The 27408-nt window shown below is 34.0% G+C and overlaps 1 protein-coding gene and 1 pseudogene across 2 annotated transcripts; both read left to right on the forward strand.

Moving 5' to 3' along the window:
* Positions 1-51: 51 nt before the first annotated feature.
* LOC124822935 (AAA-ATPase At3g28580 pseudogene) lies at positions 52-1874 on the forward strand (annotated as a pseudogene).
* Positions 1875-16094: 14220 nt separating this feature from the next.
* On the forward strand, positions 16095-21488 carry LOC124829956 (uncharacterized). 2 transcript variants are annotated; one of them, XM_088114068.1, is made up of 6 exons: positions 16095-16420; positions 16849-16915; positions 18851-19256; positions 19344-19484; positions 19834-20148; positions 20859-21488. In XM_088114068.1, exons 3-6 carry the CDS (start codon positions 18855-18857, stop codon positions 21276-21278), a joined length of 1278 nt encoding a protein of 425 aa, XP_087970194.1. In that variant the 5' UTR covers positions 16095-16420; positions 16849-16915; positions 18851-18854; the 3' UTR covers positions 21279-21488. The 2 variants fall into 2 exon arrangements, with proteins under 2 accessions (XP_087970194.1, XP_087970193.1); XM_088114067.1 differs by having other exon boundaries at positions 16095-16371.
* Positions 21489-27408: the final 5920 nt, after the last annotated feature.

Consider the following 27408-nt stretch of genomic DNA (forward strand, 5'->3'; position numbering starts at 1 on the left):
TTGACAAGAAAGAACACACACCGTGTGTGTATATATATTCACAGAAATTGTGTAAGATGAGAGAAAAGTGAGAAAAGCAAGAGCAGCACAGAAGATCTAAGAGAAGATGAGGGAGCTATGGAGACAAATGGGATCGTTAATGGCAACTGTGGTGTTCATGTACACCATTTTTGAGCGATTCTTCCCTTCTTCCTTTCGTGACCGTCTTCAGGCCTATGCTCAAAAAGTGGCAAACCATTTCAACCCTTACATCCAAATAACCTTTCCTGAGTTTTCAGGGGAAAGACTGAAGAAAAGTGAAGCATACAATGCCATCCAAATCTACCTCAGTGCAAACTCATCTCAGAGAGCCAAAAAACTCAAAGCTGAAGTGGTGAAGGATAGCCAAAGCCCACTGGTTCTCAGCATGGATGACAATGAAGAGATCACCGATGAGTTCCAAGGTGTCAAAGTGTGGTGGAGTGCAAAAAAAGTAAGCTCCAATCCACAGAGGTACAACCCTTTCTCTTACTACGATTCCTCTGATGAGAAAAGGTTCTATAAGCTCACTTTCCACAGAAGCTACCGTGATATCATCACCATGTCTTACATCAAGCATGTGTTGGAAGAGGGGAAGGAAATTGAGTTGACAAACAGGCAGTTGAAGCTTTACACCAACAATCCCAGCAGTGGTGGGTATGGTTACAAGCAGTCAAAGTGGAGTCACATAGTGTTTGAGCACCCTGCCTCTTTTGAAACACTGGCAATGGATCAGAAAAGGAAGGAAGATATCCTGAAAGACCTTACTAAATTTAAGAAGGGAAAGGAGTATTACTCAAAGATAGGTAAGGCTTGGAAAAGAGGGTATCTTTTGTATGGCCCTCCAGGGACTGGGAAGTCTACCATGATAGCTGCTATTGCTAAGTTCATGAACTATGATGTGTATGATCTTGAGTTGACAGCAGTGAAGGACAACACTGAGTTGAAAAAGTTGTTGATTGAAACTCCAAGTAAGTCTATAACTGTGATTGAGGACATTGATTGTTCTCTTGATCTTACTGGGCAGAGGAAGAAGAAAAAGGAAGAGGTTGATAATGAAGAACAAAAAGATCCTATGAGGAAGAATGAAGAGGAGAGTAGCAAGAGCAGCAAGGTAACTCTATCTGGGTTGCTGAATTTTATTGATGGGATTTGGTCAGCTTGTGGAGGTGAGAGGATCATCATTTTCACCACAAATTATGTGGAGAAACTTGACCCTGCTCTCATCAGGAGAGGGAGGATGGACAAGCACATTGAGATGTCCTATTGTTGTTTTGATGCATTCAAGGTGCTGGCCAAGAACTACTTGGCTGTTGAGTCTCACCTTTTGTTTGGTAGAATTGGGACATTGTTGAAGGAGACAGAAATGTCACCTGCTGATGTTGCTGAGAATCTAATGCCAAAGTCTGAGGATGAAGATGTGGAGACTTGCCTGGAGAATTTGATTAATGCTCTTGAGAAGAACAAGGAGGAGAATGCAAATAAAAAGGAAGAAGAAGAAGCAGAGGAAAATTTGGAGGAGGAGAAAGCCGAAGAAGAATCTACTCAGAATAAGGAAATAAACAGAGAAAAAGGCAGAAGAAGAAGAACAGAAAGAGTTGGAAGAGGAGAAAGCCAAAGAAGAATCTACTCAGAATAAGGAAATAATCAAAGAAAAAACTAGGGGTGAAGGAAAATCGAAAATGTGTTTGCAAATAACAATCAGTTATTGATCTAGCCAGTTAGATTTTCTATTAGTGGGTAATGACTGCAGTACACTACCACTACTGGGATTTGGTAATTTGAAATATCTACCAATTTTTCCAATGTAGCTTCTTGGCTTAATAAGAATCAATTAGCCTTCTTGTGTTGCTAAATCTTTATTTTCCTTGTCTTGTGGTTTTTCCAATGCTTCTTGGATTAGCAGATTGAACTCACTTCATTTCAGTTTGTGCCATCTTTGTATAAAGCATAATGTTTGGTTCATTGGAAACCAACCACCTGAAAAAAATGTAGTTCAAAGATTTTACTACATGGAAGAACAGTGTTTTTTAAAATAATAAAACATCCTAGTCAAATTAGCATACAATGATCATTATCTTACCAATCTCAATCACTCTTCCAACTGTCTTGCAGGCCAAAAAGAATTTATTTTTATTTGATCTTTGACGTTGTTGATGACTGAAAGGTTCAATGGTTCTTGAATAAATAGTTTTCAGTTACTGGTTCACAAGTTAATCAAACAGTTCTCATTTTCAACCAATACTTTATATAATTGTGATAGTTACAAAGTTAAACAGTTATGGATTCAATGTATTATTAGACGACAATCTAGCATTTGTAGTTTTCACTAGTTACTGGTTTTCAGACCATTACTGATAATTACTCTATTTTCTATATTTTGTTCCATACTCAAACACGAAGACCTTTTTTCCCTTCCTAGATTTATACATGGACAGTGAAATCAGATAAGAAAACTAATTAGAATGTTTTTTTTTTTTATATAAACATTCAGAAACATTTAACCTATAAAAGTCTGCTATTAAAAAAATGATGATAAACAAAAATAAGTCTTTCCATTCTGTTTTCATGCTACGTGCCCTCCCTAAACAGAACATAGAACAGGTCTAATTTACTTTTTCTTGCAAAGAGCTTGATTTCATCTTTATCTGGTGACCTTTCAACCTTAATAAGAACCACTCAAAATGAACACTGTGTAGCATAAGTAAAAAATTCTGATATAACCAAATGTTTTTTTTTCTTCTCTATTGTATCTTACTTATCAAATTAAGGAACCTGTAATCGGTGACAATTCAGCATGCATCAACACACGTCACACACCACGGAACATTTCTCTAAGGCTGTGTTCGCATGAAGGGATAACACTGTTCATGCGAAATTGCGAGCGATGATTTAATTACGTTGTGTTGTTCGTTTGAGAGGATAAGGAGGGATCAACGACGACGGATTTGCAGGATTCAGTCCATTTTCGTCACCCGCAACATGGAAAAGATTTGCGCGGATAGTAAGGGAAAAGTCACGTGTGTCCACTTATTACCTAAATTCCATCCCTGTATATTTATTAACCATGTATAACTGATTCCCTAACACAGTGCAGTAACACAGAATCGATTCGAAAGACTTTATAAAAAAAATTTTGATAACAGTTGAATGGTGGTTAGGCTTTTACTTTTAATATTGTACATACACGAGAGTGCTTGGCTTGGCGTGGTGGCGTGGTGGCGTGGTTACAGAAATATTCCTGAGCTTTCCTCAGTTGATGTTACCTTGCTTCATAAAGCCATTGAACAACAAAGATTCCTGCACATACACACAGTGAAAGTGCAGTATGGATATGAAAGCACCATTGACCAGAACACAGACTTCATATGTGGTTGTTAGTGGGTAGGTCGTTCTATTTATTGAGGGATCAGAAGCATAATATATTGGTTGCTAGTGTTGAAAGCTGTGTGCGAAGGGAGAGTTGTTGGCTGTTTTGCTGAGACGAGGAAGACAAAGTGGTGAGGTTAGTACAAGCTATTATGATGTATGTGCAACCAGATATTGTTGGTTTTCATTTGCAGGTTTGTAGACGGGGAGGAAGAACAACGTTGTGCGTGTTGATGGCATGAAGAAGCAAAGGCTTGAAGAAGCAAAGGCTTGAAGAAGAAGATGAATCCGCGTGTTTGAGAGCCGAAGAAGACGATGTACAATGTAGGAAGAGGGCGGCGTATTCGGTTACAGCAGAACGTAATCGGTTACAGTGGTATGAAGATTTTTCTGCACATGTGTATTCGGTTACCTCAAAGGTGTATCTGGTTACGGGCCAAGAAATATTGTGGAAGAAAATGCATTCGGTTACAGTTTGGGGTATTGGGTTCAAAAACGATCTCGGCAATAGACGATGGAAGCGTTCGACCAGGGTTGTTCTTGGACGACACCATGGAGGAGATGATTAACCGGAGTGGAGAGGTATGGTAGGGGTGAGTGGTTGTGTGTGCTGAACAGAAGCATTAGAATCGGTCTTTTTCGTAGGCAATGAGAAGGTTTGGGTGGAGCCTGTTATGGAGGACGTCGTGAAGGTGGCGGAGGCCATCTGAGAGATAAGAAGGTGGAGAAGGAAGCAACAATGTCATTGATAACGAAGGTGGAGAAGCAAGCATATGCAATGCGGATGAGGAGTGAAAGATATGTAGCCCATGCAGAGGAGTGGATGGTGGTGGGTGAAAGATCACGAGCTCTGACAGTGCGTTTGTGATGCAAGTGTTGACTGGTTGGAGGTATTTTGATCGTGGTGGACGTACGTGCGTGAAGGTGGTGGAGGTGAATCAACAACATCATTTTGTATCATTGTGTGTACTTGGTACTGTATGGAAGTAATTGGTGTTTTCTTTTTGTTTGTTTATGACTTGGATAATTTAAGTATGAGTTCTTAACCAGTTTTTATACAGATGCATTGGTAGCAAAGACGTGGTTGTGTGGTTGGTTGTGAAAGTAGGGGACTGTGGTGCATCAGTAGAGCAAAGTGGTAAAGTTGAATGTAGCATTGAAACTTAATTTCACTCTTGTGCAAGCATCAAAAAATGGGGTTGTTATCTAATGAACTCATATAATTATATTTGCAGGTTAGGTTTGTTTCAGAGTGAATTTGTAAATTGAGAATTCTAGGTAGCATCTACATAAGGACAAATTGGTTGTGTGATTGGACGAAAAATCCTAGTGCCCCTCATTTGTGGAAATTTCTTGGTGAATCCAACTTCAACTATGCATACGTGTTGAACGTCTTCAAGAGGTAAGTGTTAAAGATGATTTGGCTATAATATATATATGAATGATTGAATTAGTGGTGGTTATCTGTAGCTTTAAGAGTTTCAATATATGAATGGAATATATTATGTTGATTTATATTTCTATGTTATTTAATATATGAATGTATTCATATTTGAAATATGAATTTGATTTGTTATATGTATATGTATGTAGTTCATAATAAAGATATGAAATGTTGTTGTTTTGTTATGTTATTTATTGTTGTTTATTTATAATGGTTAGTTGAATGTATTAATGTATATATCAATTATGTTTATTGAATATATGAATGCATGATTTTGATTATAATATGTGTAATTGTTTAAGTAAATATAGATGGAAGAATATATAAATTTATCCTATTTGGACCGTGAAGATGTAGATGATGATGTGGTTGGTGTAGACTTCAATATTATCGCAATGATATGTCAACACTTACAAATAACCACTTCATTGGCTACACTAACAATGTTATGCATTGTTGCACATGCGTTGAGTATCTTGAATATGTACTCTAGTGATTCGAGTAGTGTATGCAATTACCTACCAGACAGAAACCGTCGTAGGGAGCAATTAATGTCATATCTTGTGCATACTAATCGGTGCCCCGACATTATTAGGATGGGTCCAGAGACATTTATTAATCTTTATGAGAGACTAAGATCAACTAGGTTAGTTAAGGACGCCATTCGGTCGACAGTGGAGCAACAAGTTGCTCAATTTCTTCATATAATTGGCCATAATGTTAAGAATCGAAGTGTCGCATTTTTCTTTAATCGATCTGGTTGGACGGTTAGCAGACACTTTCACAATGTCTTGGATGCTATCTTAACTTTGGAATCTGAATTTCTAATTCAACCCTCAGGAAATGAGGTTCATCCATATGTCTTGAACAACAATCGATTTTACCCGTACTTTAAGGTACTCATATGAACATATTTGTAGATGTTATTTGATCAAAGGATGATAACACATTTTGAGTTATATGATGACTTCTTATTTGTATGTTTAGGATTGCTTAGAGGCCATAGACGATATTCATGTTCGGGTAAAATGTGTTTGAGGAAAAAGATTGGCCAACTCAAAATGTGTTTGCCGCGTGTGATTTTGACATGAAATTCACATACATTCTTGCTGGGTGGGAAGACACTACATCTGATTCAAGAATTTTAAAAAATGCTCTTGATTGAGATGATTCGTTGGTTATTCCCCAAGGTGAGTGTCTACATTGCGATGTTGAAGATTTTATTTAGTAGTGACTAATTACTTGTATGTGGGCAAAATTTTAGGAAAATACTACCTCGGTGATTCTGGATTTATGTTGAAAAGCACAATTTTGTCTCCATATAGAGGCGTAAGATATCACCTTAAAGAATATACACGTAGAGGACCACAAAATCCACGGGAGTTGTTTAATCATAGACATTCATCGTGTAGAAATGTTATTGAAAGAACTTTTGGTGTTTTGAAAAAATGATTCCCTATCATTGGAAGTGGCACTGAACCACACTATGGATTGGAGACAATGACAGACATTATATTAGCTTGTTATATCTTACACAACTTCCTTCGTGGCGTGGATAATGATGACTCATTAGTTGCTGAAGTTGATAATGAGTTGAATGAAAGGGAAGACCATAATGTTTCATCATCTCAAGTTAGAGAAGAGGACCATAGGATTGGTAGTAGTATAAGGGATTCTATAGCAGATCATATGTGGCAAGATTATCAAAACTCGTAGTTATTGTATTTTATTGTGTTGTATGAGTATTTGATGTTATGGGTATGACAAGAACATTATATTAAGGATGTTTAATGTTAACTTCTTACCATTTTGTTTATGAATTAGGTATGAAATGAACAGAGGTAAGGCAGTCGCCATTGAGTCCTCTGCTCCTACTAGAGAGTTCATGAAGTGGACATAGGACATGGACACACGTCTTCTATACTCTATGATTGAGGAATCACGAATCGGTAATAGGGTTGACGGAAGCTAGACATCCCAAGCATATTGTAACATAGTTGATCATCTTCATAGCTCTGGGTATGTCGCAATTACGAAAAATAATGTTAAAAATCGTCAGAAAGTGTTGAAAGATAAATGGCGGGAGGTAGATGACCTGTTTTCTGGATTGAGTGGATTTGTGTGGAACCCGATTAGTATTACATTTCAAGCTGAGGACGAAGTTTGGATGGACCTCATTCAGGTATTTTTAAAAAAACTAAGATTTTGTGGATCCTTATAATACATAAAATGAAACAGTGTGTTTGTTATGTTTGTTGTTTCAGTCAAGGCCAACTGTTGCAAAGTGGAGAGTTAATATTATGAAACACTACGATTTAATGGTGGAGTTATGGGCTGCTGGTCCTCGTGTCAGTGTTAATTTGAATCAAAATATTAGTACATTCCAGAACAACCTAAGTGGATGGGGTATAGAGACCCAACTCCATCATCACCGCCTCTATCTGTGGATGAATATAGTCCAAGACAGACTCAATCTGTGCCTTCTGTCCCATCCGGTGGAACTTCATCCTCACGAGGCTCGGAAAGAAAGGCACATATGGTCGATGTCATTGATTCTCAATTTGAGAAGTTGACGACCAACCTGGACGGTTTCACAAATGTACTAAGCTCATCAAATGTACATTTTGGTGTAATTTCTGATGCAGCCGTGCGTCAAGTCTTAGCAATGAAAGATAGAAATCAAATACTAAGTTCCCAAACAGAGATCTTTCGTCGCACCCCAAATTACACATATACAGAGGCAGACATTTATGAAATGGAGTGCTATGAACATTGCTGATGAAAATTTGCTAGAGCAATGTTATGATTTCTTATGTGGAAACCCCACATGTACAAAGAGGTTGATGGGACTTCCACCACACAAGCGGTGGAATAAATTATGTAAAATGATCTCGGGAGGTGACGGTTATGAAGTGTTATTTGACTAGTTGTATTACTATTATATTCAATAATGTTTCTGTGATGTAATTATGACTTATTGGTTTTCCATCCATCTTCAATTTGTAAGTTATGGTTATGGTTACGATGTAATGGTTTGTCCTTGGTTGTTGTTATTTTTAAATATAAATAATTTCTTATAACTTACTTTGTTATTGTTTTCATTAATTGCTTTGTTCAAGAAATTGTCAAATGGCCTCATCATCAACCAAAAGGCCAAGAAAAAGTCGTAAGGGAAAAGAAACCCTCACTGAGGTAGAAGATGGAGCCCATGTCAGACCATCTGTAGAGGAACAATTAGATCAGCATCGTTTCTTCACTCGAAGCCATCAAATGGAAAACTATGCTGCTGATTTCTATACAAGGAGTATTGTTGGTCCAAAGATAATGAATTTTGAAACATTTGTCGGTTCAGGCTTATTTTTCCAAAATCATCTTCTATTTCAAGGGGTGGTCGAATTTCTTACATTGCAGGGACCCTATTATCCGGATTTAATCAAAGTTTTTGATTCAAATATGAAGATTTTTGGAAATGGATATTTGCTCAGTGAGGTAAACAAGAGAAGAATTAGATTGAAACCTGCTAATTGGTTGAATGTAGCTAATATGAAGTATGAGGGTCAACAATTGTGTTTTTCAAATATCCCAGAGGACTTCCCGTATGACCGGGAGATGGCATTAGCTACTATGGTTATACCAGAAATGCAGCGTCACCGTGTTAAAACAGTTGGTTGTTTGAATATTAATGATAGACTTCTGCATTATGTTATTGTGAACATATTGACTCCACAACCAGAGAATTTTGCTAGGTTATTGTAGGAAGATATCTTTATGATATGAGTGCTTAAAAATAATATAGTTATCAATTGGCCTCATCACATCATGCAACAAATGCTTAAATGCAAGGCCGGTGACACACCCCTACCATACGGTGTCCTTATCACACAGATCATGCAATATTGTTGAGTTCATGTTGGTGCCGATGCCAGCACTGTTATTGGGACCCGACATTATTTTTCAATTAATTCTTTGAAGAAGTTGAATATTGTTAATGTCAACGGTGTTTGGCAACACGATGTCGGTGATGATGAAGAAGAAGACCAACCAAACCATCATGACAACCCTGTGCAACCTCCTCCACCTCTTTCTAATCTTAATATGATGACTCAAATGTGGGAAGGGGTACAAGACTTGCAACACAGAATGCAGGGTATGGAACAAATGCAGGTGCGGGTTCAACGTATTGAAGATAACTTGGCAAACCTTTCTCTCGACATGAACCGCCAATTTGCTAACCTCAATCAAAATGTTAACTTGATTCTTCACCATTTAGATGACTAAGTTCATTTTTATTCCGATAATGTATTACATTACTTTTTTTTCCTTAAATTGACTTGTGTGTTTGAAATATTATCTTATTTTTCAATGTTATTATCTTTCACATCATCTATGCTAGTTTTATTTATTGTCAACCTGCTGATCTGCAAATTAGATGGACTCTGAAATCGTTGATGAACTGCAAAAAGAAATTAATCAATCAAGAAGACTATGTGTTGCTCTTCAACTAAATACACAAGCCATGGAGCGTCGAATATCCCTGGTAAATGCTAGGATTCAATCATCTAATCCAACTACAGAAGAAATTAAAAACTTATTACGGACTATGAACATTGAAGATCATAATTTATTCAGACAGTGCTTTGACTTTTTATTTGCGCATCCATCCCATACAAGACGTCTAATAGGGATGCCAATACAATATCATTTCAATGCATTGCAACGATACCTTACTGAAGTAACATCATCATGAACTATTACAAATATATTTGTATGTTTAATTGTTGCCACTTTTTTTTAGGTCATGTAATATTATAACTTCCTTTAATTATTTGTTTGTTTAATATTAATCATGCTCACTTCCGCAACAAATAAATTGATACTACTTGGTAGTAAATTATATTACAAACAAATACTACATTTAAAAATCCATTCATTTTACTACATTATCATTTTTAAAAATTAATTTTAAAAATTATTTATAATTTTTGTCTCTTTATAAACATTTTTACAATTAAATATAACATTAATAAATAACATTTTATATTACTTTTATAACTAGGGGCATTTTGGTAATCTTTCATTTCTACCAATTAAACTAATTTTTTAAATCTATCATATCAATCAAATCCTACACTAATTATCTCAAACTTTACTTCCAAATCCACTCTCAATTACCCACAAATTCACTCAAAAAAACAACTAAAAGATTATCCTCAAATCCACTCAAATCCCCCCAAATCATCTCCCCCAAATAAACCCAAAAGAAGGCTTAATACCCTATTTTGTCCCCAGTTTCATTCGAAAATGTCAAATTAATCCATCCTTTAAAAAATGTGTCAATTACGTCCTCACTTAATAAAATTTGCATCAATGAAATCCCTTCCGTTAAATCCGTACAAACGGTGTTAACTAAAGAAAGAGAAAAATAATTAACGCCGTTTGTACGGATTTAACGGAAGGGATTTCATTGATGCAAATTTTATTAAGTGAGGACGTAATTGACGCATTTTTTAAAGGATGAACTAATTTGACATTTTCGAGCGAAACTGGGGACAAAATAAGGTATTAAGTCTCCAAAAGAACAAAGCCTTAACGAGAACGGTGGGTCATTACCAAATAAAAATTAAATCATTTCTCAAATAGTTTTTTACAAACAACTAAGTAATTTTGATTTCTCATCCTACATAGTATCAAGATCAATTCGGGTCAAAATAAAAATTTTAAAAATATTTTTCCTTATCATTTTATATTTGTCTTTTTTATTTGATTTTTTTAGGAAAACAAGTATTTTAAAAACTACATTAATTTTTGCACACTTCATTAAAGAAAATCGTCTTCAAATGGACGTTGTAGGATACTAATACATTTCCCACACTAACCAAATCACGAACTCAATTTGGTTTCGTAGACCATTCTTTTTAGGTTTTTCATAGTGATCCAATAAACTATGGTGGTGACTCCTTTTAAAGTGTTTTGTTTTCTTATAAAATATCTTCTTGTTAGTCGTCCTGTCGCGATTTTGGTTGCGACAGATAGCGACTCCACTAGGGATTTGTTTGAGAGAGGGTCTTATTAGTTTAGTATGCAAAAATATATGTTATTTTAAAATATTTGCTTCCCCTTGTAATTTTCTTTATTTAATGTATATATATCTTTGTTTGTGTTGATGTCATGCTTTAATGTCGTCATATGATTGTATTATTGAAATTATTGAACCATAAGGGTAAAAGACAACTATAGTATCTATCTGGAAGTTTGTTGGTTGTTTTGTAGGTATGGGTTTGGGTAGTCTTAGGTTATGCTCTTTTAACAAACTACACATGTTATGATATTCATTCATTTTTACATTCGGTCCTATACTCGAGCCTAAGTGAGTGTTAGAGAGTAGAGGTCCAACGATTATCATGTTAGTTCCTAGATCTACTTACTTATTATGGTGATGACCTTATCTAGAGTTTGCTTCCTCTTGACATACCACATATGCCAGGTTTCCTATCATTGTGGATTATGCTATGAAGTTGACATCAGCTATAGAGGCCTTTAAGAGTAACATGAGAGGGCATATCATTTGTTTATCTTTCTCTTCTTCTTTTCATTATTCATTACACCATGTAGTTAATTTCCAATTGCATCACATTTGAATAAACATATGATGTGAATGTGTGCCTCTAGAGGCATAAGAATGCATAAAAATATTATTAGGTGTTTTATCAGGATTTAGCTTAGAAATCCTCTGGCAATCCAAAACACGAGAACTTAACTCATTAGTTGTACCCCTGAAATCAACCAATTTCTTACAAGACTAAGTCCTGTCATCAAAACACAATTGATTTCCATTAGAAATTGCATAAGGGACTTTTGTTACTCGATGAGAATTTGGAATCACTTGGAAGCAATTAAGAATGATCAAATTTTTTCTTGGAATATAATTTTCAATGAAGTTTTGATCAACATCATTTAATAAAGAAATAACTCGTCTGGTGATAAAACCCTTCTATTTACATAATTTTCTTTTTGTTGAGCATTAATAAAATCCCAATAATCAATTGGCAAGCTTCGTCCCAAAGTTTTCTTTGAAGCCTTATCATTCACTTCAAAAGTAATTGTTGTTCTTCTGTAGAGACTATTGGACGAAAATTTAAACTTCATCGATGGATCACAACCCATCCCCTTTCCAGAACAATATTTGCAATTTATAGACTCCTTGATTCCAAAGATTAATTGACCACCTTTATATTTATGATGAATATATTTATAAACAGGGCAAATCCTATTCAAGATTTGTGCAATCTCTGACATGAAATATGGATGGAGTGTGGGAAAAGGAAATTTGATTACTTCAAAATGATCTTCACAAAACTTTTTGTCTTTAGAACCACAACTCGTAAGATGTATTTGGAAATCCCAATGTAGACCCCGTGACTTGGTCGACTCCATTTATCTCCAAAAGAGAGACTTTCTCCGTATCATTTTCAATTAAAACATCAAACTTTATGGCTTTTATGGCACCAAATAATGCTTTTTTTCATAGAAAAACTCATCATCCATGGAACTTCATAACCTTTTACTCAATAGAATATTTGAAGTAACCCGAGTGAAAGGAGTGAATGATCGAGTAGAATAGCACGCAGTGAGTGTTTATGGAAGTTGCACGACAATGCTTTCCGAGGAACAAAATCGAAGGGAAAAATCGAATTTAATTATAGTGAGTGAAAGAGTGAGAAAGCTTTTACCGTGGTCTAGCTCTATACTCGACGTATGTTAAGAAGTAGACTCTAAGTCTAACTCAACCCCGCAACACCGGCTTGTAAGGTGAGGTTTCTACTCACTTATATACTATAAATTGGGCTTATCTCTAGTCGATTACAATTATATTACAATATGTGTATATAAGCACAAAATTTGTCATTTAAAGGGGATTCTCTACAATTCTCTCCTTTTTTTCCCATCATCACTCACAGAGACACAACTCTTTTTTACCTCTTTTGGGAGAAAACAAAAAGAAAACTTAAAGAAGGAGGCAAGAAAAAAAGAGGAGAAAAGTTACATTTTATGTATGGAACAAAAGAGTGATATCAATGGAGAAAAGGATAATTGAAAAGTTTGGAAGGTATGTCATTACCATTTTTTTTCTTTTTATTAATGCATTTTTAATTTTGATTATTATACGTGCTTTTCAAAATTGTATGTGTTTTGTCTTAATATTGTATAAGTGATCGACTACAAACTCAATTTGGCTTCTTAGACCATTCTTTTCAGTTTTCTCATAGTGTTCATCAATAAATTATGGTGGCGACTCCTGTCAAAGTGTTTTCTTTCCTTGTAAAAGACTTTTTTGGTTAGTCTTCTTATTGTGACTTTGGTTTACAATTTACATCAAATTTTATCTCATTCAAATCTAGCTTATACTAAATAAATCAGTGTTAGTCCATAAAAAAAATCAAAAATACAAATTAAGAAGTAAAGTGTACTACCACGTATAATTTTCCTCTTTTATATCTTAACAACATAAAATTCACAGGTAATTAACTACATGTCAAGAATTAACGCAAATGAAATATGAATGAATCATCAATCACGAATGTTACAACAAGAGTAAAAGTAAAGTTTTGTATGTAGTTTTTGTATCGTCTTATTACACTAAAAATGTGTATCTCTCGTTAAGAAGTGAATTTTAAGGCTAACTCAACTCCACAAAATCGGCTTGTAAGGTGAGGTTTGCACTCATTATATACTATAAATGTCTTATCTCTAGTCGATGTGGAACTTCCAACACACCTCCTTACGCCGAAGTATATACATATCGAGCGCGAGAATGGACATTAATGGGTGGTCCGATAATGACTCCATAACAGGTGGAAAAATATGTCCACACAAATCTTGCTAGGATAGACTCTAACCTGGTTCGGATACCTATTTCACTGAGCTCAAGGTATGGATCACCAACAACACAGAACGAAACGTACTATCATTGTGATTTCCAAAGAACCACATCTTTTATCCATCTTAAACTAGAAGGATTACAAGCATATTCGACAACTTCTTTTTTTTTGGATATCAGCAAAAAAAGTATTAGGTGTTTTATTAGGATTTAGCTTAGAAATACTAAGGCAATCCGAACACGAGAACTTAACTCATTAGTTGTACCTCTAAAATCAACCAATTTCTTACAAGATCGAATCCTGTCATCAAAACTTAATCAGTTTCCACTAGAAATTGCATAAGGGACTTTTGTAACTCGATGAAAATTTGGAATCACTTGGAAGCAATTAAGAATGATCAAATTTTTTTTTGGAATATATTTTTCAATGAAGTTCGGATCAACATCATTCAATAAAGAAATAACTTGTCCTCGTGATAAAACCCTTATATTCACATAATTTTCTTCTTGTTGAGCATCATAAGGAATAAAATCCCAATAATCAACTGGTAGGTTTTATCCCAAAATTTTCTTTGAAGCTTTATCATTCACTTCAACAATAATTGTTATTCTTCTATATAGATCATTGGACGAAAATTTAAACTTCATTGATGGTTCACGACCCATCTCATTTCCAGAACAATATTTGCATTTGATATGGTCCTTGATTCCAAAGATTAATTGAGCACCCTTATATTTATGACAAATAGATTTACAAACAGGGCAAATATTTTTCAAGATTTGTGCAATCTTTGACATAAAATTCGGATGGAGTATGGGACAAGGAAATTTGATTACTCCAAAATGACCTTCATAAAACTTTTTGTCTTTAGAACCAAAGTGGCACACTCTTTATCGCTTTTATGACAATAGATGACGCTTTGTTTTCGTAAAAAAATCATCATCCATGGAACTTCATAACCTTTTACTCAGTAGAACATTTGAAGTAACCCGAATGAAAGGAGTGAATGATCGTGTTGAGATTGTTGATAGGGAGAGTACTGGTTTAGCTAAACCTTACAATGTCAAAGCTTTTTGGTTTTTGATGATGACAATACATTATTAATAACACATGTGTTTATGTGTTACATGTTCATAACTTTCATGTTTATGATTATTTAAGAACATGTTTGTGTTGATTATGTCATTGTTGCAATTCACTGTGTTTTACATGAGATCTTATCTGTGAATGCATGACATATATTTGAGAAAAGGAAAATCATATGCACTTTTGTTGAACTTATAATATATGACAAAACAACAGTTTTAAGTCGACTTCATTATGAAGTAAGTCGATTAAAACTCGTGGCTTTGCACAATTTTTTTCAAAGTGTGTTATGAGTATTTTTGAAGAGAAAGTTTTTCAAAACTTTGTTTAACTGCGTTGTAAAGTCGATTACATGCAACATTCGACTAAGTCTGTTACAGTTTTGAAATTCGGTTAATGCTTGAATTAAATGTTACAACAACTATATTTTTAAATATGTTGATCGTTCGGTCACCATCATCATTCAGTCACCATCACTGTTCGATCACCATCACCATTCAATGGTCATAACCGTTCGGCCATTACCAACACCGTTCGGTCACCATCACCATTTAGTCATCATAATCGTTCAACCATTAACAATACCGTTCGGTCAGTGAGAGACATATTGACTCTGTCAGAAAAAATGACATGACACTTCACCGTTAGTCAGCTCAGCTTTTTTTTAACGTCGTTAGTTTTTTTAGGACGAAAAATTATGATTTCCTGAAGGAGGAGGACTAAAATGTACCTTACTTTAAAAAATGAACTAAAAACAAATTCGCTTGATAGATTATGGACTAAAAAGATATTTAACCAAAAAAATATTGTATGCCTGTTACTACATATGTTTTGTATTTTAATTAAATCTCCAAGCACATTAATATTAATTTAAAAAGAGATTGAAGATTCGAATTTTAAGTTTTAAATTAATTTTTAAATCTCCGAATTATTTGATAATTTTAATTAGGACTCTAAATTAAGTAAGGTAGAACTGAGTCGTTAATCTTATAATTCTTTAATTGAGAGGTGATGATTTTTAAAATTGCCATATATTTTATTTTTACTATTTCACGGAAAACCAATTTCAAAATCATTTTTAACAGACTCCAAAAACTTAAAAAGATCTAATATAAAAGAATTTTGATATGGAGAAATACTTAAAATTTTCAATTGATTCTGCATATTAATTTAACCCATTCCGAAAGATAATTAATTAGAAGGGTCTCCTAATAAATCATTCAAATAATTTTTTCCAATAATTAAATAATCACAATTACCATGGTATTTGAATAAGTTTTTTGTACCAGAAAAAACACAAAACAACTATTTGCATTTTCTCTTTCGGAATTGAAATCCCCAGTTTCAATCTTCATTTTTTAGAACCAACGATTCGAAATTTCCCAAACCCCAGCTTCGTGCACTAAGGCAGAGTCGTTCCCAAATCGCCATCCTAAATCCCACTTCCAAATTTGTTCCCAAATTTGTTTGTTCTTCATATACCTGAGGATTCCGAGTCCCCAAATCGCGTTTTCAAAATGTGACTCCAAAAAGTTGGGGACTTGAACACTATTCAACGTTGTTCGCTGCTGCGAGGTGCCTATCTTTCCCTTTCTCGTAACACACGTCGAATATCTTTTATCGTGTAGGTTTCCAGGCATCCAAGTTTAAAGCTTTCTACATGATGCCGTATTACCTAACGGATCTTGAGATTGTTAATTTTTTTTTTTTAATTTTGTTAACTGTCTGAGATGAATACCAGTAAAAAAAGGAATAAAAAATGGATTTTGTTTGAACTTGAAAGTAAGTGGGTGGGGGTGATTTGGTGTGTCCCAAAGTTTATTATCTTACCTTACCCTTTTTAAGTTGAACAAATTATATGACAAATTGAGTACATGTAAGGAACTGGGTTGGTGTAAACTAGGTAAACTGTGTTTCACAAGTTAATTTTGGAGATGTCTTGTTCAATGCTGTAAGTGGTCAATTTTCTTGATAATGCAGATATTTTTTTGCTAAATTTAATTCTATCCTCCCGCAAACATATATACTTAAGTTTTCAGTGTACTTGAGCAGGCCATTTAGCTTTGGTGGCAAGTTAACGGGCAACGCAAGGAAATCTCCACTAATTGACCATTACCAGGTAATGAAACATGCCAACCATAAACTATTTGCATTTCTGAATCTCATTTTTTGTTGGGTTTATCATATAAGATTACTTGTTGAATGACTTGATTGTTGATGTTTGTTCTCTGCATGATTAGAACTCTTACTTGGAATGAGAATGCATTGAAAGACGTGAGAATTATTTATCTAATACTCTAGTCATGATCATATGTGCGAAATCTTCATAAATGTATTTTTCATTCCATAGTATTCCAATTTAAAAACTACTGAATAACCTGTTATATCCTCTCGTTCTATTACTAAATCAACATTTTAAAATCCTTAAATTTAGCCTCTAAGCATTCGAACTATGATTCAGTTCTAGTCTCATTCACTGTAATTAATACTGATTCAGTCCAAAATTCCAGTAATATGCACCGAATCCTCTACTGGTATGTTACTTATTTGGTAACACTAATAAATTTTTTAATAATTGAGCTTAAACTAAATGGGTTAAACCTTTTAGGTTAGAAAACAATTCCAACCCATAAAAAACACCCTGGAGTTGTCACCCTCACCTTCCATGAAGAGACTCGGAGAGAGGCCAGCGTTATGGCTGCCACAGCGTTATGGCTGCCACTGCTAGGTACACCGATGCTGTGAGAGTTGCCACTGATAGAGGCGCCAAGCAGCCGTGAGGTCTGTCCACTTATTATCCCTTACACTGGGAGGGATTGCATCGGGAGGCTGCTAGAGAAGCACAATCGCGAGCTGTGTCTGCTTCTTCCTCGCTGTTGGGAGGAACTGCATCGCAAGAAGCATTCCACACGAGTTGCAATTTAGAATGGCGATCCAACACGATCTTTGTAGATAGTGAGTTTTAAGTGAAGTGAGATTGGAGTGGGAGAAGAAGAACATCCCTTGGCACAGGTAATTTGTTAAAGGAAAATAAGAACATCCATAGCCTATAGACAATGCCTCCAAATGCAATTTGTTCTGAAGTTTCACGTATCAGTTCATCAGTCTGCAGCTTTAACTAACCCATTTAGCTTCTGATTTGGTGCCAACACATAAGGCTTAATCACAAAAATGCTACCCTGCACAGAAGAAAGAATATGTTTTTACATATACAACAAAATATTCACAGAAAGGTAGAGATATGTGTGGGTACTGGGTGGTCTGCTGGTTTCGTCACGAGCATTGTTAAACCAATAAGGTTCACTGTGGATTGTGATGATGTATAAAGTCTTTTTTATTTTTATTTTTGGAATTGTGAATAGCATTTTTGTGTAACGCTGTTGTAAATTCTTACTGTCTTGCTATTTATCTTTGTGCCATGAAAATGTTATTAATGATTATGAGCAGGCTCCAATCACAATCTATATTTTTACTGGATGGATCTGTAACATGGCTATTAAAGTGAGATTCAAATGGTGAATCGTTTTTTATATATTTTGAATTGAGAGTCGAATCTTGTTTTGAATAGGAAGATATATGACTTGTCTAATTTAAATGATAAAATAAACAAAATTTTTAAACAATCATTTGAATAGGAAGATGTATAACTTAATTTATTGTTTTGACTACAACATTATTGTACAAGGTGATGTTGAATTTTCATTTGTTTTAGGTTGCTATTAAAGTTGAAATATTTAATCTTTGTTTTCTTACTGGAAGTTTGATATTCTGCTGGGTGGCTTCAGTGGTATGGGGATTCCTTTGTTTCACTTTCTCGTAATATTCTCCTTTTCCTTAAATGAATTGTATTGTATGGTAAGTTATATTCATTGATTATAAATTCTAACATGTTGACATACATTACAATATTTGTGTATTTTATTTAAGTTTTGCATACCAAAAGATCCTTTTTGATTTCAAAATCTGTGATCTGCCTACGATTTGTGTGTCTGAAGAACCGTCGACATCTCTATCTGTTCTTTGCGTGAAATCTGATAATTTTTAATCGATACAGTGTAATGGATTTGGACACTGATGCACCAAAATCCAAAACTCCCAAAAAGGAGAAGAACAAGAAGAAAAAAGATGTTCCCCCTCAACCTGATCGAATTGAGGTTGCGGTGGAGGTTGTCCATGAGCATCCCAAAAAAACAGCTCCTGTTGTTGGTTATTTTCCTTCGGGTTATGATCCGGTTAAGAATCATGCCAGTGGTTCCGGTCCCTCTGAATTTCAACTTTACAGGCACAAGAACATGTCCAAGAGGATGCAGTTTGTTGTTCGCCCTCCTGGATCTTCGGTGGAATTTGTTGGAACTAGTTTTTCTGGCGAGGCTGCAGCTGGACACCGGGCCATGTTCGCTCTTGGACTCCTTGATAAGGAAGCTGGGACCCTGAAGATTGTTCCCATTGCTGGTAATAAGGTAAAATGTGAAGGGGAAGAACAATTTGATTTGCCTTGCTATCGAATAAGCCAGTGTGTATTTTGTTAATTGGTGGATGCTGTTCAGATATTCAGATTGGAGCCAAAGGTTAAAGGTGTGGACGCTGGTGACAATGAGCCTGCGAACTCAACATTGGAAGAGATGACTCCACAGCAGAAGATTGCGGAGACTACTGCTATATGGGGAACAAAGAAGGATATAGAGAAGGTATTTTTTTTTACTCATTTAACCCTTTTTGCTAGCTATGCTAATATCAAGTAGTAAATCTATATTCACAATGAAAAGTTGATATTAACGTGTGGATGTTTACTGATTTGCAGTGGCTAGATACTGTTAGTTTGAGTGTCAATAGATGTAAAAGGGGACTATGTGAAGAATGCATTTAAGTGTCTTCCATTTGTTTATTCTTATTGGTCCATGGACAAATTAGTCTTTGGTTGTCAGCTTTGGGATATAATATGTGAAGAATGTCATATATTATTTTTCACTCAACTATATTTAGCTGACTTTATTGCAATTATTTTTAACTAATCTTGGCATCTGTATCATTTTGCAGGCTAAAAAGAAGTTAGCTCTCAAACAAGATGAAGATCCTAATTCTCAAAGGAATCTGAATGTGAAAATGAAAAATGTTTCTGTAAAGAAAAGCGCTCTTCAAAGTACAGAATCTCATGTTTCTCGCAACATACCACCATATGATACTTCTGCAACTACACCTCAGGAGGCATATGTATTGGACAAAATCATCCTTACAGGAGAATGGAATTATCTTGAAGACATTTATAAAAAATTGCATCAGGAAGAAAAGGCGGATTTCAGTTCTTATCCAACATTTGTTCGCAACAGGGTAGAGGGATTAAGGAAAATTGAGGTATTGATACAAATATAACCCTTTTTCTTAACTTGAACAAATTAGATGGATGAGCATACTGTATTCAACCTTGACTGTTGTGCTTACAAAAAAAAGACAAGGCACTGGCTTAAAACTCTAAACATAAAGCTGGTTACACAAAAAAGAAATATTAATAAAATTGAATTATATTTCAACCGCATTAAAATAGTAACTTCAGAGTTTTTTGGGTTATAGAAAGAAAATGTCCAGTCTTACTAGTTATACTCTACAATTGGCTACATTGTAGAACGATGAGAAATGCTTAGACTTGTGTTATATCAATAATTGTAAACGTTCTGGAAGTCTTTGTCGGGGATTTGTAAACAGTTAGTTAATATGATTACCCCAATGTTCTTGTGGTAGAAGGGGGCCTGAATGTGTTTATACTAAGGCTTGTTTGGATTAACTTGTCAACACTTATAGAAGAAGAAATAGGGAGGTAAAAGGAATTGAACTTCCACATATCAAAGTCAAGTTATGCACTTCGATTTTTTTGAGAAGACAAGAGTCTAAATGGTTTAGGTATGAGAGAAGTTTCATTTATTTTTACCTGTTTATTTTCTTTTACAAATGTTGATGAGATGTCTGTTATTTCAGTACAAAATTCTCTTTTCATCCAAATACCCTTCAAGGTTTGATTTTTGTCTTTTCCAACTAAAATATCTGTGATTTATTGTTTATATTTACAGGATGAGTCAGAAAAGAGGAAGCTTTCCTGCATATTCTCATACATCAATCATCTGATAAAGTTCAAAGATCAGCATTCCTTTGATGTTTTCACTGCAAAGGGCCATAAAATCCCCAACATCCTGCGACATAAATTTTCAAATATGTTTGCTGTTTCTGAATTAAGAAGGCTACCCCCTGAAAAAATTTCTCTTCTCATAAGTTATGTGCTGGTGCTTACGCTTTTTGCTGATAACTTCAAAACTTACTGCACAGATATTGCAAAGGATCTGAGCATGAATGTTTTGGCCGTGAGACAAGTCTATGAGCAATTGGGTTGCAAACTTATCCGTCAGAAAAGCTCTCTTAACGGTTTGTGTGTTACTCTTTCTGTCCCTCTTACATTTCCTCCTGAGTTAAAGCAAAAAAAGAGGAAGAGGTAGATGCATCACTTGAGTCCCTTTTTAGGTCATTGACTGTTACAAATCCTGTGATGTTAAAACATTGTTATCCAACACCTCTTTTGATAGGATATTTGTTATTATTTCTATCTGCATACATTTGAACCGTGTTTGCCGTTTTAGTAGTTTAAGAAGCAATTTTGAAATTAGCATACTCTAATTATGTTGATAAAAATGGAATTTATTTGTGTACTGCTGTTGAACAAACTGTTTGGTTAAAAGGATTGTAAATCCAAACCTCAATTTATGAGAACAAAAAAAGGCCATAAGGTCTTTTGACAGCAAACAATGAAGTCTCAAAAGACCTTATAGCCTCAACAATTAGATGTAACCATTGAACAAACTAAACCGTGATCTTGTGCGAGCTCTTTGATCCGTGGCATGGGAGAAAACACCATTGTACTGAGAGAACATCGACACTATACTCTCCCATTAACTGGCCACTGCCATTTCCTTGATCTCACAAGCCCCTTTACTGTGTTCACAACGAATTTTATAGCATGATGAACTTGAAATTTCAGTTCTATGTCGCTTGGAATGACTTTAATTTGCGTTTCGAAACCTAGTGAACCCTATAAAGATCGATCATAAGCCTAATGTTGCACTTATCTCTCTCCAGGAAAGGGATTTTTTTGGTTTCCTCCATCTGATACTATTCTTAGTATACCCTATGAGTATATTTGGTACACAAAACTAAAACTATCTTCTGAAACTCCTTTACATATTTAAGAAAATATTATCCAGAAAGTATTACTTATATTTGTACCTGGATAAAAAATTTCATAATCTTCCATACGTTCAAATATATTGAATTTGAGATTTTATTTCTAATCGTTTTATTTATCAAATGTTTTGTTTGAAAAAGATTATTCAAATTTTTTAAATTTTATTTTTCTTATTTGAATAAAGTAATTCAATTACTATCAAATTAAAAAAATATTTAAACGTTAAATAATTATTAAAAGTTTAAAAATATCAAAATGATAATCTTATTTAATTGATCTTGATTAATTTCTTTTTGTTAAAGATTTTCATAAATTTTCATTTTATATTTACAAATTCTTTTTTTTTAATGTGATTATTTTTAAATACTGTGAAATGTTAAATTAGATCATAAATAAGATAACACCAAATCAGATTTATCTAAGGTCAAACTAAGTTAATATAGGTTGGGGTCAAGTCTAGTCAATTTAAGTTGGGTCAAATTGAGCTGGTCTGAACCTAACTCAAGCTAGGTATGTGTAGGTCTTGTCTAAGTTAAATTAGACTTAACTTGAACCAAATAGGCACGAGTCTTGGCCAGAGTCGGACTGAACTTAACTTTAGCCAAATAAACATAGGTTTTGGTTGATTAATGTTAGCTTGATTCTAAGCAAGTTGGTTCGGACGTAACACGTGCTCGAGATTCAAGTTGAGCTAAGTTGGAACAATAAACATTTAGTCGAGTTAGGTGAGTTCAAGTTCATTTCAGTTAGGCCAACTCACGTTTAGCCAAATAGAACTAGACTTGGGTTGGTTCTAGCTCGGTCAAGCTTAGCTCAAATCTATTCTATTTGGGTTTAGGTTGAGGGGTGTTGCTCCCTCCACCACCTTACCTTTCTCCCTCCACCTCCCCTTTACTATTTTTTCCCTCAGTAAAATTTTATTTTTAGGGTTATTATTTTTTAATTTTATCCATTCACAACCTATTTCACTAATAGCCTATTCTAGTCCCGTACATGAGTAAAATATTTTTCTTTCATTTTAACATTATACTTCTTTCTCTCTTTCTTTCGTCGTTGTGAGATACTACAAGTTGCAAAGGTTGGTGGTGGTGGAAAGAATTATCAAGCAGTCTCCCTCTCGTGGTGCATTCGCTCTCGTGGTGTAGTGCTTGTCGTGCTTCCTCCAGGTGCGTATTCGAATAAACCTTTAAACGGATGTCAACATTCGTTTAAGGTAAAACGGATGTCGACATCCGTTTTTCTTTAAACGGATGTTGACATCCGTTGAAGGATGTCACCTCCGTTGATGTATACTTCCTCACGTTGGTCGACGCTCCTCCACACCACAGCGGCGACACTCCTTCATACTACAACGGAAATGGAAGCTTTCAAACCAAAAAAAAACTCGGAAGAAAAAGGAATGTAAGCGTGGGAGGTAGGGAGGTGAAACGGAAATGGGGAAAGGGGAAGAGAGTTCCGTGGGTGGGTGCTGGGAAAGTAAAATTAGGGTTTCAAATTATTTAAAATAGGGTAAAAGTAAAAATCTATTTAACTTAAGGATATAATTGTATTTAAAATAATGTGGGGAGGTGGAGGAAGCATAGGGTGATAGTGGAGGGAACAACATCCTAGGTTGAGCCAGATTCAACTTAAGTCTTTGGACTTAAATAAAGCCGAATTAGCTTAAGTTCGGGTCAAACTAAATCAAAATGAGTTTACATTTTTTTAAATTAGGACCAACCCATAGTCACCTAAATTTAGTTTACCTAAGTAGATCATAGTTTAATCAAGATCAAATTAGACTTTAATTAAGACTAGATCAAACTAAATCCAAATTAATTTGAATTACTTTCAAACCCAATTATATATATATATATATATATATATATATATATATATATATATATATATATATATATATATATATATGAAAAAAATAAAGTAATTGATGAGATAAAAGTTTAAATAGTTTTTTTTAAAAAAAGTAATAGATAAATATTTAAATCTTTCAAAGATTACTTTAATGACCGATTTTTAATTAAAAAACTAATATAACAATAGATGTTATATAATTTACTTTTAATCAATGAAAGAAATAGTGCAATACACTTTCATGAAATGGCTTTTGGATAAGAAATTAAAAAGGCCTTATGCAAAGTCATTTTCAGTAATTAAACAGTGAAATGCAACTTAATCATGTGGTCCACTAATATGCTATGATTACGGGATAAGACGAAGAGAAACATATTTATTATTTTCATTTTTGCTATTTATTTTGGAATAATGAAATCAGATATTATTATAAGATGCTGTTTCCTGCACATGTAGGGCAGACCCGCCACCCTTGCCTTCATGTTTATGACACCCTGTGTTGTCTCGGATGCCAATTTTTATCCTTTCTTTTCCCCTATTTATTTTAATTTCTGATTTTACCAATTTTATTTAAATGATTAATTTTGTAAAATTCTGAAACCTATTAATCTTAATATCTGAGAAAAATATAACAAAAAAATGCTGAAAATAATGAAATCTTATAATGTTAACATAATAAAAGGAACCTGAGTTCTTTCAAGTTAAAAATCGAAAAATAAAATAACCCTTACAAATTTTATTGACATTTATCAAGTGAGATGTGATATAACTATATCTAACTTCAGCATAATAAAGGGAATGAGTAGCATCACAGTCTCGGCTAACTAAGATAAAATTTAAACGTTAGTTGACGAAGAATTATATTTTATTAGGAGTAAAAATATGTTGTTAAATCTACAAAAAACTAGATAAAGAAAACTTGAATGTATAATAATCACAAAGGATTTGAAAGGAGGAAATATATAATATATATATATATATATATATATATATAACCTAGTAAACTATAAGATTTTTGTAAAGCCATATGAAAATTCTTCATAACTTGTATATAAGATTAAGTGATTTTGTCATCATGTTTTCTTTTCTTTTACTTAGATTTTTTTTTATCTTTTCGATATTGAACAATTATTAAAGTGTTTGATTTTCTCGGCATGCTTGAATATATGTAAAAAGTACTTAATCGATTAAGTATGTGTTCATTCTAAAAATATATTAGATATTTAATGCATATTTTATGAATCATATATTTTTTTATTAGGAAAGATATAAGTCAGGATGACCCGTTTTGGTTCAAACTGTACTTGATCTATTTTTTGTAATGGGCTTACCCACCACAAAGAATGGGCCAAAAATTGTAATTCGCTCTACCATGGGTGTTGCTCCCTCCACTACCACCTCTTGCTCCCTCCACCTCCTCAACCTTCTACAAAAAAAAATTGCCTTTTTTACTTTTAAACCTATTTATTTATTTTATTCTGAAACCCTAAATTTCTATCTATTTTTACTCACCCATTTTCACTCGCAACTCCACCCCCAACTCTCCCAAGTTTCACTTTTTCTCTTTCAAGATTCCCACCCCCTCCAACTCTCACCGAATTTGTTTCTTCTCATCTCCCAACTCTTACTTCTCTTCTCCATATCCATTTAGTTCTTCTTCATATTCTTGTCTCCATATCCATTTGGTTTCGTGGTGCGACGATGCAGGATGTTTGCGGTGGTCATTCGGCGGTGCAGCGGTTCCAAACGATAATGAATATTTTATGACTCACAATAATGATCAAATTCCTCTCTTAAAGTTTTAAAATTTCAATATTTTAATTTTTTATTTAAATGATTATATAAAATGTTTCAACCTTTTTATAAAATTAACTATCCTCCACCATATTTTTTTCTGACACATTGCGACATATATTTCTTCCTCATGTATCAACATTTTTTTATGTGAGATTGCTTAACTCTTCGTACGTTGGTGTGGGTAAGATAAACAATCAGAAAGTTCAAAAGATACAACAATGGAAAGAAACATAAAAAACAGTGAGACAAAAGAAAATGAAACATAGAAACATGGGTCCACCATTAAAATGGTTGTGTTGTTTGGGTGATGAGATCGAAGAGAGAAAGAAACAACATAACTGTCAATAACAAATGCTTGTTGGTTAAGCATAAACCAGACCATCCCATTCATATAGGGGATTGGAGTGGGTAGAAGTTAAAAAATATTAACCCTAAAAATAAAATTATACTAAAGGGTAAAACAGGAATAAGAAGGTGGAAGAGGGATAAAACAGGAATGGGGAGGTAGAGGGAACAAGAGGTGGTAGTGGAGGGAGCAACACCCATCTACCATAAGACATGCCTATGAATTGGCGGATTGACCCATCACTATTTTTTAAAAAATTTTAATTATATTTTTAAAATTTGTTTGTGTATATACTTATAAATAAATATTTAAAGCGTATTGAATCATATAAATATTTTCTAAGCTTTTAATTGACTAATTAGTATTTTTAATTGAATAAATTAAAATAATTATTACATTTACATATAAAATTATTCTATTGTAACTAATAATTGAACCTTAGCTTGTAATTGTTAATGATTTAAATTACTATAGTATTGCATATTTACATCTTTGCATAAGTATAATATAAACAATTTAATCTTTTTAATTATTTTAATTTTAATTTTTAGTTTAAAATACAAGAATAAAAAACAAACGAGTTGACAGGTTGACAATCCCAACCCAACCAGTCTCGTTTTGGTGGACTAGTAGGTTGGCCCACAAGACACAACCAATTTTGACACCCTACCTCCTACCTAACTACCTCTATTTAAATATGATGCAAGTTCAATTCTCCTCTAACTATGTTTAGTTATGCTAATCATGCAGTTAACGTGATCAATCATGTTCTTAATCCCTTGTTGTCAATACTTGGTTTATTTAAGGTATGTCAAAGTCGAATGTGTGTGGTCGAGAGGTTTTCTAGCTTGCGAAGGAGTCACAACTGTTGCTATTTCATTGTTCGCACTCTCAAATTCATGCTCTTAGTCTTAAGTTTTTGGTATGAGGTTCTCGGCCTTAGCAGCATGCATTACGCATCTCAAGTTCTTGGTCTCGATCTCATGTCGGCTAATGACTTTGTAATTGCAAAGAAATATCTTCTTTGGTGGTTAGGTTGGATTGGGCATATATGAATATTATACCTGTAAATTCCTAATAAGAGAATAACTACTTAAAAGGAAGTTGTTGTGCAATAATGATGACCAAAGTTTCTTTTGTGAAGAACATTTTGAAATTTGTTAGAGAAAAGTTTAACATTTATGTTTGTGATTATGTGTTATATAAACAACAAAGTATAAAACATTCAAATTTCATTTAGAAGATGAAAACTTTTTGTTTAATAATAGATCATGAAGATATTGCATTTGTGAGATGATGTAAAATTTCTTTTTGTCTCTTTTTACGTCAGATGATCATTGTGTACTTAGACGATACATACATAATCTTAAGTTTGCTTACACCACATCAACGA

This window comes from Vigna umbellata, chromosome 4, assembly GCF_029865625.1.
Source record: "Vigna umbellata cultivar VRB3 chromosome 4, Vumbellata_1.0, whole genome shotgun sequence".
Lineage (NCBI taxonomy): Eukaryota > Viridiplantae > Streptophyta > Magnoliopsida > Fabales > Fabaceae > Vigna > Vigna umbellata.

Bases quoted from the DNA above. Each gene is read 5' to 3' on its own strand.
- LOC124829956 (XM_088114068.1), top strand. From the start codon at position 18,855: ATGGATTTGGACACTGATGCACCAAAATCCAAAACTCCCAAAAAGGAG. The intron at 19,257-19,343 runs GTAAAATGTGAA...GATGCTGTTCAG, and splicing joins TTCCCATTGCTGGTAATAAG to ATATTCAGATTGGAGCCAAA. The intron at 19,485-19,833 runs GTATTTTTTTTT...ATCATTTTGCAG, and splicing joins CAAAGAAGGATATAGAGAAG to GCTAAAAAGAAGTTAGCTCT.